The 21057-nt window shown below is 35.3% G+C and overlaps 1 protein-coding gene across 1 annotated transcript in view; it reads right to left on the reverse strand.

Moving 5' to 3' along the window:
* The window catches only part of LOC130683443 (serine/threonine-protein kinase TAO1-like), a 139544-nt gene that overhangs the window by 40715 nt on the left and 77772 nt on the right, over positions 1–21057 (reverse strand). Inside the window, exons 4-8 of the mRNA XM_057500877.1 lie at positions 7978–8049; positions 5298–5399; positions 3992–4037; positions 3328–3424; positions 1683–1796 (exon numbers count right to left, since the gene is read on the reverse strand). Of these exons, the coding sequence (XP_057356860.1) occupies positions 1683–1796; positions 3328–3424; positions 3992–4037; positions 5298–5399; positions 7978–8049 (431 nt within the window). The remainder of the gene's footprint in view (positions 1–1682; positions 1797–3327; positions 3425–3991; positions 4038–5297; positions 5400–7977; positions 8050–21057) is intronic.

Consider the following 21057-nt stretch of genomic DNA (forward strand, 5'->3'; position numbering starts at 1 on the left):
ATATGTACACAGTGCTGTGTTCCTAATATACTATATACAAATTAATATATATGTAACTTCCAATTGCCAATAATAGAGGGCTTCTAATGTGTTAAGATGTTGAAGTAAGCTTGGGGAGTCAGTAAGTTCAACAAAGTTAAAAAAGTAGTTTTGTTTTTAATGCGCAACTTTCTAGCTCATTTCTAGTATAAAATATTGATCACTGATTTGTAAAGGGGGACCATTAAGAAGAATTATTTCTCCAAAGAACCCTTTTTTTATACAGGGGAGGAGGATTCTATCTAAACTACGGTTCAACATAAGAAAGTTTTGGTCATACAGAACAGTAGCCTTCAAACGTTTTATTTCTTACTTCCAATGAATTTATTTTAAAAATGTATCTGCTTGTACATTTTTGAATTGGTATCAAAATTTTAAAAACTTAGTTGCAAAGAATATAATGCACACATATGTATATACATTATTTTGTATATGTGCTTTACAGATATTTACAACTTGGAGCTGAGGACCTAGCTCATTCAATTCATTAAAAACACTGCTGTATAATAACCTAATTAGCAAACCCAGTCTGCATGGTCATACCAATCATTCAAATCTGAATTATTTTCTATCAGGAAATGCCAAACTTCAATTTTCAATGTAAATAACATGCTAATGTGTCCTCATGGCAATTGTCCCAGTTATAAATGAGGTAATTTATGATCTACTAGAAAAGAAGATGGGAGGGAAGATAATTGGGGAAAAGAAAGAGCAAGGAGTAAAAGGAAGTGAAGAGAGATGACTGTGAAGGCAGAAGGACCTTGCCAAAACTTTGTGTCCTAACGCTTCAATATTTCTGATGCTATATATTCTAGATGTTATGTATTCTCAAGTTGTCCCTCTGGTGATGGTTTGAGGCTTTTAATCCTCAGAACAATGCATCATTCTACTTTCAGGATGGGTGAGAAGCCTTTCTTTAACAAACTGGGAGCTTGGAGATTTGAAAGGTAAGTGGGAAAGAAGATGCAGTAGACCTAAGACACCCCTCAACATACACAGAGAGAAAACACCTATGGAAGTTGAAGATGTGGAAAATTATTCCCTTCAGACTTGCTGACAGTAATATGGAATTATTTCTGAATAAAATTAGATGATGTCTAGAACTTGCTTCAAATAACTGGAGGTGGAGGGAGGGCAAGAGGAGCAAGTACACAGGGCAGCTGGGCCCTGGGGTAGTGCTGTTAGGCTGAGCTGACCGCTGTGTGAGCCTTCCTTATATTTTTGTCTATTTCCCTGTATACTTGAAATTCTCCAGAATAAAAAATGAAAAAAAAAATCGTAATTAGCTACCAGTCTTCAGATACTCTTATTCAGAGATACTGACACACAGTAAGTATAAATCTAAAGAAAATTTCCACTTAGCACTTCTATCTTCTCCCTTCCTAAATATTTAAAGTTTTCACTCCTACACCCAATACATGATGTAGATGATAACAGGAAAGAAATGTTGGGGGGACAAATGAAACAATAGGAGATACAAGGGCAGCACTCCAAATCTATATCTGAAACTAACTATAGTGCTTAGAGTAATGTCTAAAGCAGCACTGTATTTCCAAGAAAAAAGATAAAGCATCTGAAAAAAGTACAACCACACACTGCATATTTCAATTATGAGGATCAATACCAGACAGGACTATTCTTACCAATATGGCGTTCCCACAAAAGACCTGGCAGGAGAGACCATGGAAGCCAATCCAAAGTCAGCAAGTTTCACCTGGCCTTGTTCTGTCAGAAGGATATTTGCTGCTTTGATATCTCTGGGTTTAAAGAACACAGAAAATTATTTGTCTTTCCTTCGTAAGATTATACTGAAAATGATAAAAATCATATAAAATTTTATAAAACACAGAAGGAGAAATCAGAATAATTAAGGCCTTTGATAATCTCTCAGTTGAGATAATGAGAATTAAGATCCAAATTAAGAAGTGAGATACACAGAATTCCTCTAAGTATATAGTAACAATTTTCTAAAAGAGAAGATAAAATAGCAGTAGAAACAGAAGAAAAAATTAGGTAATTAATATCACATACTCTATATTTGAGTTCCTGTTCATTGGTAAAAATAATGGTTTTAAAAATTCAGCTGAACATTCTTACATAACTGTATGATTTCTGAGTATACCCTTAACATTAAAATGGAAAAAAAAGAAGCTCATGCCCTAAATTTGTTTTTTTTAATTACTTATATCATTCTAAACTTTAGCATAGTTCTCCTACCTAAATATGAAATGAAAACTGAAACACAAGGATAAGGTAATATCAATGATCCCAAATTTACTTTTAAGCTCTTTTCTAAATCAACAATGTACAAGTGAACTAAGAAAATTATAATGGGATTGTATGCCCAATGGGTACCATACATTCAAAAAGAAATAAATTTCTAAGCACTTATCAATTCATACTACATAGTATTATAATGGATATAATAGTAAGTCAATCTGTTTTCTTCCATTTGATATTTTTAACAAATGGATAGGTTCTTTGAAGTTGGGAAGACCTTAGGTTTTACTTCCAACTCTTCCATTCTCTTATTTACTATGCACGTGGATTTCTCTTGGACCTTAGTATTCTCATCTAAAAAACTGATAACCCATTAATTTGCAATGACTCTACTATATGTTTACTATGTATTGTCTAGTTCACATAGATAATTTTAAAAATGGTAGCTTCCTTCTAAAAACAGGGAAAACCAATACCAATGCTAAAAATGTAGTTTATGATGGTTTAATCTTTAAGTTACTATTCACCAGCAAGGATTATCAAGGATTATCTCAAAAGCATAGAGTCTAAAGTAGCTTTTACTTGTCTCTGTCATGGAATCAAATTTGGCATTATGAGTCACCAGGAGAACAAAAGATCTAGGTTAGTTCTAGTCTAATCTATCTTGCTTATAAGCTTTGGGATGTTAAGTCACAAATTGGGGCATCAGTTTCTTCATCTGTAAAATGAATAAAGTAAGAATACATCATCCCAATCATCTTTTCCACTTCACAAATTAAATTATTCTATAATTAAATTTCTATCACAAATCTATAAAGTGCACATACTTCAGACAGCCTGGCAGCATGTGTAGAAAAAGATAAAAATTATCTTCAACAAAGAGATCAAATAAATTAGTATATTCTTTTAAAGACATGGAGAACCTAAAAAAAAAAATGAGCTTGTAAAACTCCAAAACACTTTTATTTACCTCAAACAAATAAAGCTTTCAGGATTAACAAATTCTAGGTCTGATAAATTAAATAAGCCATTTGCTTATTGATATATGATAATTTTTAAAGTACTTACCTATGGATCATGGCATGAGAATGTATGTAGGCTAATCCCTGGAGAGCACCATGTGTAATTGCTGCTATTTCTAATTCTTGTAATGGCTTTTTGTGAACTTAAAATAAGAATTCATTTGAAAATAATTATTCTATAGAACATTTCTATTTAAAAATATATATACACATATCTAATATATGGGGAAGTTTTTAAAACTAACATTTAGCAAGAAGGAACGTTTTGCTTTCCAAGATAATTAAAACAAGGCAATTTAACTTTATAACAAGTGTGCAGTTGTGCCTATTTATTATAGTTCACAGGCAATTTTCCTCAAAGTTAACAAACAACATTTAACAATTATTTTGTGATTATAAAAACAGTGGAAGAGAAGCTTTCCCTTTTTATATTCCTACATATCTTCATTCTGAACAGAATGAACAAATCAAGTTTAATGATAAAGAATGCAGAAAAATGCCTTTTAAATCATAATGAAAGAAAACTCATCTGTATGGTAAAACATAATATTTAATGAGGACACTGCACACCACCCTGAGATTCTAGAAAGGACAAAGGTTTTAACTCTTCCTGAAAAGTTTTAACATTATTTTAAAAAACCTCTTACTGAATGAATTCTCATTTTATTTTACTAATACTTTTCTTTTCTTAATAAATAAAGGACACTTACCTTTCAGAAAATCTGAAACAGATCCTATACAATATTCCATTACAAGCTACATGGGAAAAAATGATAAAAACATTAAAATACACTATTAAAATAAAAAGATTCTACATGAGATAAAACAAACTCACCAAGGAGATAGAGAAGATACTTTGAAGTGAAACAAACTCTGGTTATCAATTACCTTTAATTACACATTTTGTGAACTTGTTAAATGCATACATGAAGTTAGGCCCATGCTACATTAATCTTTTATAATGCCAACATAGAACTGCTTGTAGATGTGTGTTTCATATAATTACTAACTAAAGCTATAAAGGAATATATATATTCTATTAATATTAACCTATAGTAGCAATACTGGTATTGTTAGGAAGCAGAAAACTATCCTCTGGTACTATATATACAAAGTTTAGGTTACAGTTTAAATCTTTCCTATAAAGCCAACACAGAGCACCTCTTACGTGCAAGTTATTTTATATATATTAACTAATTTAATCTTCATAACCACATTTGGAAGTAGACCCTATTATCATTCTTGTTTTACAGATGGAGAAACCTGAAAGATAGAAAGGCAGTCTACCCTGTCGGTCACTGTTTTTTCTTTAACCACAGCCTCAAATTTAGGAGTACCATCACCACTAAATTAAACCAAATGTTACAAATCTAAATCTAAGTTCAGTATATTAAAATGATCATCAGCTATAGCTTATTAAAAATAAAAGGTCATTCCTGTTCAAAGAAAATTTAGCCTTCCTCTTAAAAGACATAATTACTATGCCTATTCTGTTGTAAGATTACTACCTTATCTTAGTTTTAACAATGGGGCAAAATTAATTTCCATTTTCTGCAATAAAATGCCTCAATTTTCTACATTTAGTATCATTCAGCCAAAGAATCACAATCAGTTCAGATTTCTTCAGTATTCACCACCAATATTCCACACAAGATCCTTGTGGTTAAATAGTTTACAATATATTAATGTCAAAAATATATGCTGATTTTCATCCTTGAGTGATAGGATTGTTCTCAACAAATGTTTGATAAAGCATTTGAAGAATGATACCGCTAACATACATCAGAACATTTTCCCATGCATGTAATGATCAGGTGAATCTCTGAAGTAAACTGGCAAAACTTCTATTATCTCCTACTGCCTAAGAGTTCCAGGAAAAGCTGCTCCTCCTTTCTCGGTATGAACTGACATTTCAAGGTGTTTGTGCATGGCTTTACACAACTATTTTGAGACATTTTTGAATTAATTATAAACTAAACCTACTAAAATTACAGCAAGGGGAGAGCAGATACCTACCCATGCTGTGTGCTCACGTAAATAGCAGCCTTTGTATTCTACAATGTTGGGATGTTTTAATGTTCGTAGAAACCTGACTTCCTTAATAATACCCTGCCATCTCTGTGGGAGGAAAAAAAGAATAAAGGAAATAATTAGGAACAGTTCCTTTTCCTTTGAAAGCTATACAAATAAAAAAGTAATTATTAGATTAAAATGTTAAGAACATACAACTTTGTTTCATTTGTAATATTTAAATGTCAAACTAATACATTTTAAAGAACTTACGTCCATATAGTTTACAACTCAATTACATAAAATTCATTCCAGGTAGGACATATTTTTATTTTCATAAAATTTATTATCAGTGAGTCTTATTAAAATTTTACAACCACACACCAAGCCTGTTGAAAACTATATACTATATTTAGTGGTTTTTCTTCAAAAGTTGAACCTCTCCCTTCTTTTGTGCAGCTTTATTGTTGCATAATTTACATACCTTAAGTTTAGCTTTTGTGTTTTTGGCTTATATTGTCTACCAAATGTTAAGTTTTTTCTGCTGTTTAAACTCAAATCAAGTAATTACCTAAATTCATTGCACATATTCTAAAATGCTAGTGAACACTTAGGATATAACAGAGGGAAGTTCACAGAAAAACCAAGCAGCATGAAAATATTTTCCTACAGGATTTTACGAACAGCCTTCCCATTGATGCCTACTAGTAAATAACAGATAAACCTTCAGCAATTAAAGCTACTCCATGACAACTTTAGAAACCTAGGCCATATCCTAACTATAGTTACTTCTAAGAAGGAATCAGGGAACTCTGAAAATACAGGTACTTGGGCCCATACCCAGAGACTCTAGAAGCTTAGTAGATGTGGGATGGGAACTTGGAATCTGTTTTTTGTTTTTGTTTCAGTTTTTCCAAGCTTTACCACTCACTTGTATCATATTTCTAAAGGTAGGGGAACTAGAATACAGAACTTTAAGAAATGTTTTGTACTAGAATTTAAGATCCTATATCTCCTATGTTATTTCATAAGACCTCAACAAAATAGAGCAGAAGATATTCACAGTGTAAAATGTGTAAGCTGGAAGATGCTAAGTTTAGAAAGTGTTTTATAGGATTTACATTTCAAATTTGAATGTTCTGGGAGGCAAACTCTCAAAACAAAATAAAACAAAGCTAAAACCTGTATTTTTCAATGTAAAAAACACTTCCAGGAAGGATATAATATTAGATGAGAGAAGATGCTGCCCTAGGTGAAACTTTTTGTTCTATGCATGACTAATTAAACAGACTCCAAAACAAGTTGGCTAGGAAAGCCAGTTTTAAAGTTATACTATAGAATGGCAAATAAAATTACAGTAAACTTATAAAAAATGGAGTTTTTTTAGGGGTTTTAGAAATTATTAAGAGTTTTTTTAGGTATCAACATAATGGAACAGTGATAAATCACAACAGTGTTATCATACCCATAAGTGTGATTATCACAAAAAAGATTTACCATAAAATAGGGATTCCAGAAATATACAAAACCAAAACCTTTAAAAATTAAAGACTGATCCAGAATTCTACCTCTGGGCATATACCCTGAAGTATTAAAAGCAGGGACTCAAAGAAATACTTGAGTACCTATGCTCATAGCAGCATTATTCACAATAATCAAGGGGTAGAAGCAACTAAGTGTCCATTTACAGATGATGGATGGACAAAATGTGGTGTTTTTACACAGACACACACACACACACTGTCACAAACACACACAACAACATGGATGAACTTTGAGTACACCATATTAAGTGATACAAGCCAGTCACAAAAGGACAAATAGTGCATAATTTCAATTACATGAGATACCTAAAGGAGTCAAATCCAGAGAGACAGAAAGTAGAAAGGTAATTTCCAGGGGCTGCAGGGAGGAGGGAATGAGGAGTTATTGTTTGATGGGTGTAGAATATCACTTTTCCAAAATGAAAGAGTTCTGCAGATGGATGGTGGTGTTGGTTGCACAGCAACGTGAATGTGCTTAACGCCACTGAACTTAAAGTGATTAAGATGGTAAATTTGTTTTGTGTACTTTACCACAATTAAAAATAATTAAATTTTTGAAGAATTAAAGAAACAGATAACACTTAGGAAGTAGACATTTTATAAACTTATGCAATTAAGAACTAATCAGAATACTGAAGAACAAAAGTACATGCAATACAGTATCGATAACTTTATTTTTCAGATTATTACCCACTGCCTTATTTTTCAGACTAGATATATGCTGCCTGATGATTATTTGAAACAGCCATTAGATAATTTCTCTACCATTAAAAATTTATATCCAGTATACTTACTGTCAAATGTACCTTATTCTAGTTTACTTTCTTAGACATGATGATCCCTCTATTATAGAATAAACTGCTCAACAATTTAAAAAATTAAACTCGTGTCAGCAGCACATATCTAAAACAATTAAAAGTAAAGGACACAGGTGGGAGGTTTCTGGTATGTCAGGAATGTTGTTTAAGGCTCTAGGTACAATTTAAATGGGCACATTGTGTCTGTGGAAGAAAATTCACTGAGCTATACACTTAATATTTTTATATTTTTCAACATTTTTTGAAAAAATTCCCACCTATCCCCAATTTAAAATGGTATGGCTTTCTTTAACATGCAAATACAAACATATATATTTCACCTACCTTCGTAGACCACATTCCAGTATAAGATAATTTCTTGATAGCCACCACTTCATTGGTGCACACATCTCGTGCCTAAAAGACAGAAGAGCATTGTAAAAATTCTCAGATTAAATCTGGGAAATCATTTCTCTGAGAATAAAAGCATTTATAAACTACCATGTCAAAAAAGATATCAAAACTGCTTTTAAAGAACATTAAAAAAATAACTAAATAGATAGCAAAAAACATCAAATTATCAAGGAACTGGTACTTTAGAAATAAAAATAATGAATGTTTATCTTTGAATGAGCTAGTTGAGAGGAAAAATACAGAAATTTGAATAGAACTGTAAACAAAAAAATGACTAGTACATACAAGTCTATGCTAGGCCTGTAAACTTCAAAATTTCAAAGAAATGGACAATTCTCTAGGAAAGAACTACTAAAATTGATCTAGAAAAGAAAATTTGAGTAAAACAGTGGTGGCAGACTGAAAAGAATACTAATCGTCTTTAAAATAGTTGTGAGGGGAAAGGTTTCACCAGGGAATTTCCCAGGATAAAAGGGGAGAAAAAAGGAAAGCTATCCCATTAATTTTATGGAGGCAGTCTAACCCAGCAACTAAACCCTCACCAGCAAAACAAAATAGAAACTTAGGTACCAATTTGACTTATAAATTTAGACAAGGGAACTCAAAATAAAATTTTAAAATCAAATACTACAGAGCATTAAAACAATATTTCATTTGGATAAAATACATTACCACAGAAATGCAAAATTTTGATACAAGAAAACATTTCAGAATTTGCCATATTTTTTTACAAATCAAAGGGGAAAAATATATACTTATATATATAAATGCTCAATAAATGCTGAAAATGCAGAAAAGGCCCAACTCCAAATGTATTCAATGCAGGGAAGACCAAACTCTTAGAAAACCCACACGGGAAAGGTAATTCCTCAACATGATAAACTATTAACTAGAATTAAGACAAGACTGCTAAAATGCTACCACAATTACTATTTACCACTGTTCTGGAAATTTTGATAAAAAAATAAAAGCATAACAGAAACATGAAAGTTAACTCTTTAGATACTAGGAGCCAAATTCTCATTACATGTTTAAAAATATATATTATATATAAAGAAGGCACAAGATGATAGCTGCAAAATATTTCAAATGAGTTCAGTAAAAAGGGTTAATCATCTCTAGTCATCTGTGGAAGAATTCATCTTCAATTCAGTCTTTAATGAATTCCCAAAGATAAAATGTTTTAAATTTAAAATTAGATTATGGTGATAGCTACAAAATTCTAACTTACTAAAAATCTATGCAATGCACACTTAAAATTGGTGGACTTAGAGTATGGAATTTTTTTTTTTTTTTTTAAATAATTATTTTTTATTGAAGGGTAGTTGACACACAGTATTACATTACATGAGTTTCAAGTGTACAACACAGTGGTAGAACATTTATATACATAATTCTAGGTTCCAGCTATCACCCTACCAGGCTGTTACAATATCTTGACTATATTCCTTATGCTATACATTACATCCCGGTTACTAATTTATTTTACCATTGGAAGTCTGTCCCTTTTTTTTTATTTTATTTTATTTTTTTTATTTTTTTATTTTTTGTGAGGGCATCTCTCATATTTATTGATCAAATGGTTGTTAACGACAATAAAATTCTGTATAGGGGAGTCAATGCTCAATGCACAATCATTATTCCACCCCAAGCCTAATTTTTGTCAGTCTCCAATCTTCTGAGGCATAACAAACAAGTTTTTACATGTTGAACAAATTCTTACATAATGAATAAGTTACATAGTGAACAGTACAAGGGCAGTCATCACAGAAACTTTCGGTTTTGCTCATGCATTATGAACTATAAACAGTCAGTTCAAATATGAATACTCATTTGGTTTTTATACTTGATTTATATGTGGATACCACATTTCTCTCTTTATTATTATTATTTTTAATAAAATGCTGAAGTGGTAGGTAGATACAACATAAAGGTAGAAAACATAGTTTAGTGTTGTAAGAGAGCACATGTAGATGATCAGGTGTGTGCCTGTAGACTATGTGTTAATCCAAGCTAGACCAGGGCAATAAAACATCCACGTATGCAGAAGATTTCTCTCAGAACGGGGGGGTGAGGTTCTAAGCCTCACCTCTGTTGATCCCCAATTTCTCACCTGATGGCCCCCCTGCGACTGTGCCTGTCTTAGGTTGTTCCTCCCTTGAGGAATCTTACCCGTCTCTGGCTAACCAGTCATCTTCCGGGGCCATACAGGGAAATGTGAAGTTGGTAAGTGAGAGAGAAGCCTTATTGTTTGAAAAAGTTAGCTTTTTACTTCTTTGCATATTTATGCCCTGTGGCTTCTATGCCCAGCATTTGTCTTGAGGTATCTTTACCACTTGGAAGAATTATGATACTCGGTAAATTTGATATGAGGCACGAATTCTATTTAAGGGTTGTAATTAGGAAGGAAGAAGAAAAGCTATAGAAGTAGCAGGCGGAAGAAAACATGGGAAGATTGATTATTTCTTTGACATATCTTCTTGTAGAGTAACTTCAGCATGTATAGGTTTTAAGCTACTACTTAAATTGCACACACACATTAACATAATAGGAGTATAGTTACATAACCAAAGCATATCTGTAATTACCAGCCATCTGCAGTGAAACCAAGAAAACCAGTAAGGCACCTTAGGCATTTGTGAAAACTTATCTATGATATGGTGGATATTGTCCAAATGAACTTGAACAGTCTGAGAGAAATCAGACAAATTAAAACAACCCATTCCTGGGGACTGTTCACATGCCATATGTTCTTTTAACAATAAATAGTTTGTAGTTGTAAGACTTTGGAGCGCTACAATTTGCACTTCTCCAAATTCTTGGTTGAGTTCCAACAGTATAGATCTAGTCCAATTTTGTTGTTTTACTGTATGCACAGGCCAGCTTAGATATCTCCTTCCTCATTCCCATGGCAAGTCCAGGAACTGGTGGGATGAGTGCATCTACAGCTGTAGCAGTGCGTGGATCTTTGTTGGGGTTTTTTGATGATCATCTTCTGGCATGAGTCTTCCAGAGAGTGCAGATGTTGGAAGTTCTTTTTCACATCGTATGTTAGTTCATTTTCGGGGTAGCCCAATTAGGCTTTGATCCTCTGTATAAACACAAACAGACCCTTTGCCTACACTTTTATATGCCCTTTATACCCTTGTGTAGAACACGTTGGAGGTTACCACACAGGAACTGCCCTTTTTTTTTTTTTTTTTTTGCTATCACTAATCTACACTTACATGACGAATATTATGTTAACTAGGCTCTCCCCTATACCAGGTCTCCCCTATAAACCCCTTTACAGTCACTGTCCATCAGCATAGCAAAATGTTGTAGAATCACTACTTGCCTTCTCTGTGTTGTACAGCCCTCCCTTTTCTCCTACCCTCCCATGCATGTTAATCTTAATACCCCCCTACTTCTCCCCCCCTTATCCCTCCCTACCCTCCCATCCTCCCCAGTCCCTTTCCCTTTGGTACCTGTTAGTCCATTCTTGAGTTCTGTGATTCTGCTGCTGTTTTGTTCCTTCAGTTTTTCCTTTGTTCTTATATTCCACAGATAAGTGAAATCATTTGGTATTTCTCTTTCTCCGCTTGGCTTGTTTCACTGAGCATAATACCCTCCAGCTCCATCCATGTTGCTGCAAATGATTGGATTTGCCCTTTTCTTATAGCTGAGTAGTATTCCATTGTGTATATGTACCACATATTCTTTATCCATTCATCTATTGATGGACATTTAGGTTGCTTCCAATTCTTGGCTATTGTAAATAGTGCTGCAATAAACATAGGGGTGCATCTGTCTTTCTCAAACTTGATTGCTGCATTCTTAGGGTAAATTCCTAGGAGTGGAATTCCTGGGTCAAATGGTAAGTCTGTTTTGAGCATTTTGATGTACCTCCATACTGCTTTCCACAATGGTTGAACTAACTTACATTCCCACCAGCAGTGTAGGAGGGTTCCCCTTTCTCCACAGCCTCGCCAACATTGGTTGTTGTTTGTCTTTTGGATGGCAGCCATCCTTACTGGTGTGAGGTGATACCTCATTGTAGTTTTAATTTGCATTTCTCTGATAATTAGCGATGTGGAGCATCTTTTCATGTGTCTGTTGGCCATCTGTATTTCTTTTTTGGAGAACTGTCTGTTCAGTTCCTCTGCCCATTTTTTAATTGGGTTATTTGTTTTTTGTTTGTTGAGGCGTGAGAGCTCCTTATATATTCTGGACGTCAAGCCTTTATCGGATGTGTCATTTTCAAATATATTCTCCCATACTGTAGGTATCCTTCTTGTTCTATTGATGGTGTCTTTTGCTGTACAGAAGCTTTTCAGCTTAATATAGTCCCACTTACTCATTTTTGCTGTTGTTTTCCTTGCCCGGGGAGATATGTTCAAGAAGAGGTCACTCATGTTTATGTCTAAGAGGTTTTCGCCTATGTTTTCTTCCAAGAGTTTAATGGTTTCACGGCTTACATTCAGGTCTTTGATCCATTTTGAGTTTACTTTTGTATATGGGGTTAGACAATGGTCCAGTTTCATTCTCCTACATGTAGCTGTCCAGTTTTGCCAGCACCACCTGTTGAAGAGACTGTCATTTCGCCATTGTATGTCCATGGCTCCTTTATCAAATATTAATTGACCATATATGTCTGGGTTAATGTCTGGATTCTCTAGTCTGTTCTATTGGTCTGTGGCTCTGTTCTTGTGCCAGTACCAAATTGTCTTGATTACTATGGCTTTATAGTAGAGCTTGAAGTTGGGGAGTGAGATCCCCCCTACTTTATTCTTCTTTCTCAGGATTGCTTTGGCTATTCGGGGTCTTTGGTGTTTCCATATGAATTTTTGAATTATTTGTTCCAGTTCATTGAAGAATGTTGCTGGTAGTTTCATAGGGATTGCATCAAATCTGTATATTGCTTTGGGCAGGATGGCCATTTTAACGATATTAATTCTTCCTAGCCACGAGCATGGGATGAGTTTCCATCTGTTAGTGTCCCCTTTAATTTCTCTTAAGAGTGACTTGTAGTTTTCAGAGTATAAGTCTTTCACTTCTTTGGTTAGGTTTATTCCTAGGTATTTTATTTTTTTTGATGCAATTGTGAATGGAGTTGTTTTCCTGATTTCTCTCTCTGTTGGTTCATTGTTAGTATATAGGAAAGCCACAGATTTCTGTGTGTTGATTTTGTATCCTGCAACTTTGCTGTATTCCGATATCAGTTCTAGTAGTTTTGGGGTGGAGTCTTTAGGGTTTTTTATGTACAGTATCATGTCATCTGCAAATAGTGACAGTTTAACTTCTTCTTTACCAATCTGGATTCCTTGTATTTCTTTATTTTGTCTGATTGCCGTGGCTAGGACCTCCAGTACTATGTTAAATAACAGTGGAGAGAGTGGGCATCCCTGTCTAGTTCCCGATCTCAGAGGAAATGCTTTCAGCTTCTCGCTGTTCAATATAATGTTGGCTGTGGGTTTATCATAGATGGCCTTTATTATGTTGAGGTACTTGCCCTCTATTCCCATTTTGCTGAGAGTTTTTAACATGAATGGATGTTGAACTTTGTCAAATGCTTTTTCAGCATCTATGGAGATGATCATGTGGTTTTTGTCTTTCTTTTTGTTGATGTGGTGGATGATGTTGATGGACTTTCGAATGTTGTACCATCCTTGCATCCCTGGAATGAATCCCACTTGGTCATGGTGTATGATCCTTTTGATGTATTTTTGAATTCGGTTTGCTAATATTTTGTTGAGTAGTTTTGCATCTACGTTCATCAGGGATATTGGTCTGTAGTTTTCTTTTTTGGTGGGGTCTTTGCCTGGTTTTGGTATTAGGGTGATGTTAGCTTCATAGAATGAGTTTGGGAGTATCCCCTCCTCCTCTATTTTTTGGAAAACTTTAAGGAGAATGGGTATTATGTCTTCCCTGTATGTCTTATAAAATTCCGAGGTAAATCCATCTGGCCCGGGGGTTTTGTTCTTTGGTAGTTTTTTGATTACCTCTTCAATTTCGTTGCTGGTAATTGGTCTGTTTAGATTTTCTGTTTCTTCCTGGGTCAATCTTGGAAGGTTATATTTTTCTAGGAAGTTGTCCATTTCTCCTAGGTTTCCCAGCTTGTTAGCATATAGGTTTTCATAGTATTCTCCAATAATTCTTTGCATTTCCGTGGGGTCCGTCGTGATTTTTCCTTTCTCGTTTCTGATACTGTTGATTTGTGTTGATTCTCTTTTCTTCTTAATAAGTCTGGCTAGAGGCTTATCTATTTTGTTTATTTTCTCAAAGAACCAGCTCTTGGTTTCATTGATTTTTGCTATTGTTTTATTCTTCTCAATTTTATTTATTTCTTCTCTGATCTTTATTATGTCCCTCCTTCTGCTGACCTTAGGCCTCATCTGTTCTTCTTTTTCCAATTTCGATAATTGTGACATTAGACCATTCATTTGGGATTGCTCTTCCTTTTTTAAATATGCTTGGATTGCTATATACTTTCCTCTTAAGACTGCTTTTGCTGTGTCCCACAGAAGTTGGGGCTTAGTGTTGTTGTTGTCATTTGTTTCCATATATTGCTGGATCTCCATTTTGATTTGGTCATTGATCCATTGATTATTTAGGAGCGTGTTGTTAAGCCTCCATGTGTTTGTGAGCCTCTTTGCTTTCTTTGTACAGTTTATTTCTAGTTTTATGCCTTTGTGGTCTGAAAAGTTGGTTGGTAGGATTTCAATCTTTTGGAATTTTCTGAGGCTCTTTTTGTGGCCTAGTATGTGGTCTATTCTGGAGAATGTTCCATGTGCATTTGAGAAGAATGTATATCCCGCTGCTTTTGGATGTAGAGTTCTATAGATGTCTATTAGGTCCATCTGCTCTACTGTGTTGTTCAGTGCTTCCGTGTCCTTACTTATTTTCTGCCCAGTGGATCTATCCTTTGCGGTGAGTGGTGTGTTGAAGTCTCCTAGAATGAATGCATTGCAGTCTATATCCCCCTTTAGTTCTGTTCGTATTTGTTTCACATATGCTGGTGCTCCTGTGTTGGGTGCATATATATTTAGAATGGTTATATCCTCTTGTTTGACTGAGCCCTTTATCATTATGTAGTGTCCTTCTTTATCTCTTGTTACTTTCTTTGTTTTGAAGTCTATTTTGTCTGATATTAGTACTGCAACCCCTGCTTTCTTCTCACTGTTGTTTGCTTGAAATATATTTTTCCATCCCTTGACTTTTAGTCTGTACATGTCTTTGGGTTTGAGGTGAGTTTCTTGTAAGCAGCATATAGATGGGTCTTGCTTTTTTATCCATTCTGTTACTCTGTGTCTTTTGATTGGTGCATTCAACCCATTAACACTTAGGGTGACTATTGAAAGATATGTACTTATTGCCATTGCAGGCTTTAAATTCGTGGTTACCAAAGGTTCAAGGTTAGCCTCTTTAGTATCTTACTGCCTAACTTAGCTCGCTTATTGAGCTGTTATATACACTGTCTGGAGATTCTTTTCTTCTATCCCTTCTTGTTCCTCCTCCTCGATTCTTCATATGTTGGGTGTTTTGTGCTGTGCTCTTTCTAGGAGTGCTCCCATCTAGAGCAGTCCATGTAAGATGTTCTGTAGAGGTGGTTTGTGGAAAGCAAATCCCCTCAGCTTTTGTTTGTCTGGGAATTGTTTAATCCCACCGTCATATTTGAATGATAGTCGTGCTGGATACAGTATCCTTGGTTCAAGGCCCTTCTGTTTCATTGTATTAAATATATCATGCCATTCTCTTCTGGCCTGTAGGGTTTCTGTTGAGAAATCTGACGTTAGCCTGATGGGTTTCCCTTTATAGGTGACCTTTTTCTCTCTAGCTGCCTTTAACACTCTTTCCTTGTCCTTGATCTTTGCCATTTTAATTATTATGTGTCTTGGTGTTGCCCTTCTTGGATCCTTTCTGTTAGGGGTTCTGTGTATTTCTGTGGTCTGTTTGATTACTTCCTCCCCCAGTGTGGGGAAGTTTTCAGCAATTATTTCTTCCAAGATACTTTCCATCTCTTTGCCTCTCTCTTCTTCTTCTGGGACCCCTATAATACGGATATTGCTCCTTTTAGATTGGTCACACAGTTCTCTTAATATTGTTTCATTCCTGGAGATCCTTTTGTCTCTCTCTATGTCAGCTTCTATGCGTTCCTGTTCTCTGATTTCAATTCCATCAATGGCCTCTTGCATTCTATCCATTCTGCTTATAAACCCTTCCAGAGTTTGTTTCATTTCTGCGATCTCCTTTCTGGCATCTGTGATCTCTTTCCGGACTTCATCCCATTTTTCTTGCGTATTTCTCTGCATCTCTGTCAGCATGTTTATGATTCTTATTTTGAATTCTTTGTCAGGAAGACTGGTTAGGTCTGTCTCCTTCTCTGGTGTTGTCTCTGTGATCTTTGTCTGCCTGTAGCTTTGCCTTTTCATGGTGATAGGAATAGTCTTCAGAACTGGGACGAGTGACGGCTGGAAGGACTTCCTTTCTTGTTGGTTTGTGGCCCTCCTCTCCTGGGAGAACAGCGGCCTCTAGTGGCTTGTGCTGCGCAGCTGCGCGCAGACAGGGTTTCTGCTTCCTGCCCGGCTGCTATGGAGTTAATCTCCGCTGTTGCTGTGGGCGTGGCCTGGCTCGGGCAGCTACTCCAAAATGGTGGAGTCGCGTTGGAGCAGGAGCTGCTGGGAGGCTATTTATCTCTGTAAGGGGCCTCCCTGCTCCCTGCAGCCCAGGGGTTAGGGTGCCCAGAGATCCCGGGTTCCCTACCTCTGGATTAAGTGACCCGCCCTGCCCCTTTAAGACTTCCAAAAAGCACCCGCCAAAACAAAACAACGACCACCAAAAAAAAACAAGAAAAAAAATTTTTTTAATTAAAAAAAAAAAATTTTTTATTAAAAAAAAAAAGGTGGTCGTTCGTTTTTCTTTATTCTCCGGTGCCAGCCTCAGGCCTCTGCTCACCGGTCTTTCTGCCCTGTTTCCCTAATATTGGGGTCCCTGTCCCTTTAAGACTTCCAAAAAGCGCTCGCCAAAACAAAGCAGCAAAAAAGCAAAAAAAAAAAAAATGGTCGCGCGCTTTTCTTATGTCCTCTGGCGCCCAGCCTCCAGTGCCTGCTCACTGTTCTTGCTGCCCTGTTTTCCCAGTATCGAGGGCCCTGCACTCTGGCCCGGATGGCTGGGGCTGGGTGTTCGGCAGCCCTGGGCTCCGTCTCCCTCCCGCTCTGCCTGCTCTTCTCCCGCCGGGAGCTGGGGGGAGGGGCGCTCGGCTCCCGCGGGGCCGGGGCTTGTATCTTACCCCCTTCGCGAGGTGCTGGGTTCTCTCAGGTGTGGATGTGGTCTGGATATTGTCCTGTGTCCTCTGGTCTTTATTCTAGGAAGGGTTGTCTTTGTTATATTTTCATAGATATATGTTGTTTTGGGAGGAGATTTCCGCTGCTCTACTCACGCCGCCATCTTCCGCCCCCCTAGAGTATGGAATTTAAATCTCAAAGAAAACTGTTAAAAAATTAGACAAGCACATATGTCAAGTACACCTAAATAGAGTTCCTTAAAATACATATATATTCTTTTAAGTGGGTCCTGGGAACAACTAATGACATTCCACTTTCAATTACTAGCAGACTGGTTAATGAAAACATGCACCACTTACCATAATGGGTGAAGTGGATCTATCCGCATAAGATCTTGAATATGAATTTATTTTTCCAAAATGTTCTCTACTCATCTATTTGTGAGCCCTTTGATTTTAGTCTATAGGTCTAACCAGCTATATTCTTTTCTAACAGTTTTAATGAGATACAATTTACATACCACACATTTCACCATTTGAATGTGTGTAATTCAATAGCTTTTAGTACACTGACAGATACATGGCAATACTGATTGATATGACAGATACATGCAATTTACTGATAACTACAATTTTGAACATTCATTACCTCAAAAAGAAACTCCAAATTGTTTCATTTAAAAATGATTAAAATGGTAAATTTTATATTATGTGTATCTTACCTCAAATTTTTTCCCAATTAAAAAAGAAAGAAACAAAACCCCACACCCTTTAGCTATCACTCTCCTATCCCTTTTCCTCACCCCTTCAGCCCTAAGGAACAACTAATCTACTTTCTGTGTCTCTGGAGATTTGCCCATTCTGTACACTTTGGAACCATATAATATACAGTCTTTTGTGACTGGCTTCTTTCACTTAGTATAATTTTTCAAGACTTGTGACAAGTGAATGTTGAGCATCTTTTTTTGTGCTTTTTTGCCATTTGTACATGTTTGGAGAAATGTCAATTCAGATCCTTTGCACATTTAAAAATTGGGTTGCCTTTTTATTATTGAGTTGTAAGAGTTCTTTATATATTCTAGACACAAGTCCCTTAGCAGACATATGATTTCAAATAATTTCTCCTATTCTGTTGGTTGTCTTTGCACTGTTTTGAAGCATAGAAGTTTTACATTTTGATCAAATCCAATACCTATGTTTTTCTTTTGTTCATGCTTTTATTGTCATTTCTAAGAATCCTTTGACAAAACCAAGGTCATGCAGTTTTACCCTAAGAGTTTTATAGTTTTAACTGTTATATTTAGGTCTTTGATACATTTTAATGTTCATATATGGTAAGAGGTAAGGGTCCAATTTCATTGTTTTGCTAAAGAGCTACCTTTCTAATTAGCCCAAGATAAAGTTCAAAAGTGGGTATACTAAATGCAGTGTAGTATCCTGGAGTAGATTCCAGAACAGAAAAGAGCACAAAGACTGGGAAAATCTGAATAAAGTATGTAGTTTAGTTAATAGTATCAGTGTATCAATGTTGATTTCTTAGTTTTGATAAAGGTGCTGTGGTTATGAAACTTGTAAACTTTAAAGGATTTGGGTGAAGATTATAGGGTAAAACTCTTTAATATTATTGCAAAATCTGCAAATCTAGTATTACTTTAAAACACTAAGTTAAAGTCATGGTAATTTATTAAAATCCAAACTCATTAGTAATTATGATTACATTAAAATTAAATCAGATTAAGATGAGATTACTTTTGCCTATCACACACACACACAAAAAAAAACACCCACAGAAAAATATTTAATGTCCACAGTCATGTTTCTCTCTCCCTTCAGAATTACAAATTGTGCTTACTCATCATGTTTTATTCATCTTCTCTAATCTGGAACAATTTGCTCAACCCTTCCTTTTCTTTTATAACACTGGCAGTTGTTGAGACTACATAGCAGTACTTACCTTACTAAATTTGTGTTTGTCTGAAGCTTCTTCAAGGTTAGATTCTGGTTACACATCTCTGGCTGAAATACTACATGAGTTATATTGTGTCCTTTTCAGGGTATCATATCTGGATGCATACAATGTCTGTTCATCACTGGTTACTAATTTTCATCACCCACTTAAGGTATTTGACTGTTTCTTTCCAATGTATATAGTTATAACCCCTGTTTCCTACTCTGTATCTAACAGGCAATCCATGGAGAGATACTTTTAAACTATATAAATATCCTGCTCATCAAACTTTCCCCCTGGGTTTAGCAACCACTGAAGATTCTACCCAAAACAATCTTTGCAATGATTGCTGCAATCTTCAAAATGCTGGTTTTTCCCAACTCTACCATTCCCTTCACATACATCAGTCAGCATTCTATTATAAAGAGAAGCCCTCCCTTTCCAACTATCTATCCATCCTTCATCTATCATGGAAATTAGGAATTCCTATTTTATTCAATGGGTTATAATCAATAGATGTTTATGTTGATGCTCAAATTGTTCCAGATCTGACCAGTGGGAGCACCTTCAAGCTGGTTCTAGCATCCTCTTGAAAGGGCCCTTTTTTTTTAAAGCACTTTTTAACCTTCTGGTACAACATATTCTAGAGCTTATCTTTAATGATCCCTGTCCCCACAATAGAATGAACCATTACTCCAAGAGCTCTTGATTTATTTAGTGAGGAATTCAAGATCTGAGTGCTAAGTGTGCTTGTTGCTATTGGGATATCAATGCAACTAGAATCTTACAGAAGAGAGAGCTAGGAAATATATATGTCATGTAATTAGTTCATATTAATGCCACAAATTCCTATCCAATACCTATCTAGTCCCACATGATTCTTCCTTACTTTTGCCAATTTCCTATTTCTATCATTCTTTCAGTTAGGATCTGACTCCAAATGACATCAAAATTACTCACTGCTCAATCTTGAAACACACAGTTTCAGAACTGTCACACCCATGCCGATATGAAACAAATTAACTGAGAAGAGTTCAAGATTTGTTTGCAGTTTCCTCTTCCCAAGGAGACAGAGGGTATAAAGTTAAAATACTGTGTATCAAAGTTACTCGTATTAGTTTTGGTTTTTACTCCAATGTGGTTATAGACCAAATACAGTTCGATTCATTGTTCCTGCTTGCCTTTTCATGACTCCCCCCATACATAATGACTTAATTTTAACTTTTAACTATATAGAATATTTATTATCAAAAGAGATAAAGCAAGTTATCATTCTGTCCTCTATCTACTTCTTTCTAGTACCCACAGTATCACCATTCTGTATCTTGAATTGTTGTTGTATGGCATATAACTTGTCTAATTTCATTGAACTATACATTTAATATATCTGTATTTACTGTATATAAATTATACTTAATAAAGTAAGTCAATTAAAAAACACTACTGACACACATTGAAGGGCTACATGATAGGGATTTTTTCAACAGGGTTCTCTTATTGGGCCCATTTCTAAGAGTCTGTATATTTTTTTCCTTTATTATTCTATATCTCTCCACATTAGTATTAAGGAGAACAGGAGAAGTGTACATTAGACAAAACTGTAACACAGAAAAAAGGTTGTTTATGAAATGCCTGTTTTCTGAGTGCCTCTTCTCTTATTCTGCGTCCAACTCAGAAATCAAACAAACATAACCTACATCACACACACACATAAAGCATGTGTACACAAAAATATTCTGAAGGATGTTTATCTAAATTTTAACAGCAGCTGTCCCTGGGTAGGAAAATTACAGAGGGAATT

This window comes from Manis pentadactyla, chromosome 4 (genome assembly GCF_030020395.1).
Source record: "Manis pentadactyla isolate mManPen7 chromosome 4, mManPen7.hap1, whole genome shotgun sequence".
Lineage (NCBI taxonomy): Eukaryota > Metazoa > Chordata > Mammalia > Pholidota > Manidae > Manis > Manis pentadactyla.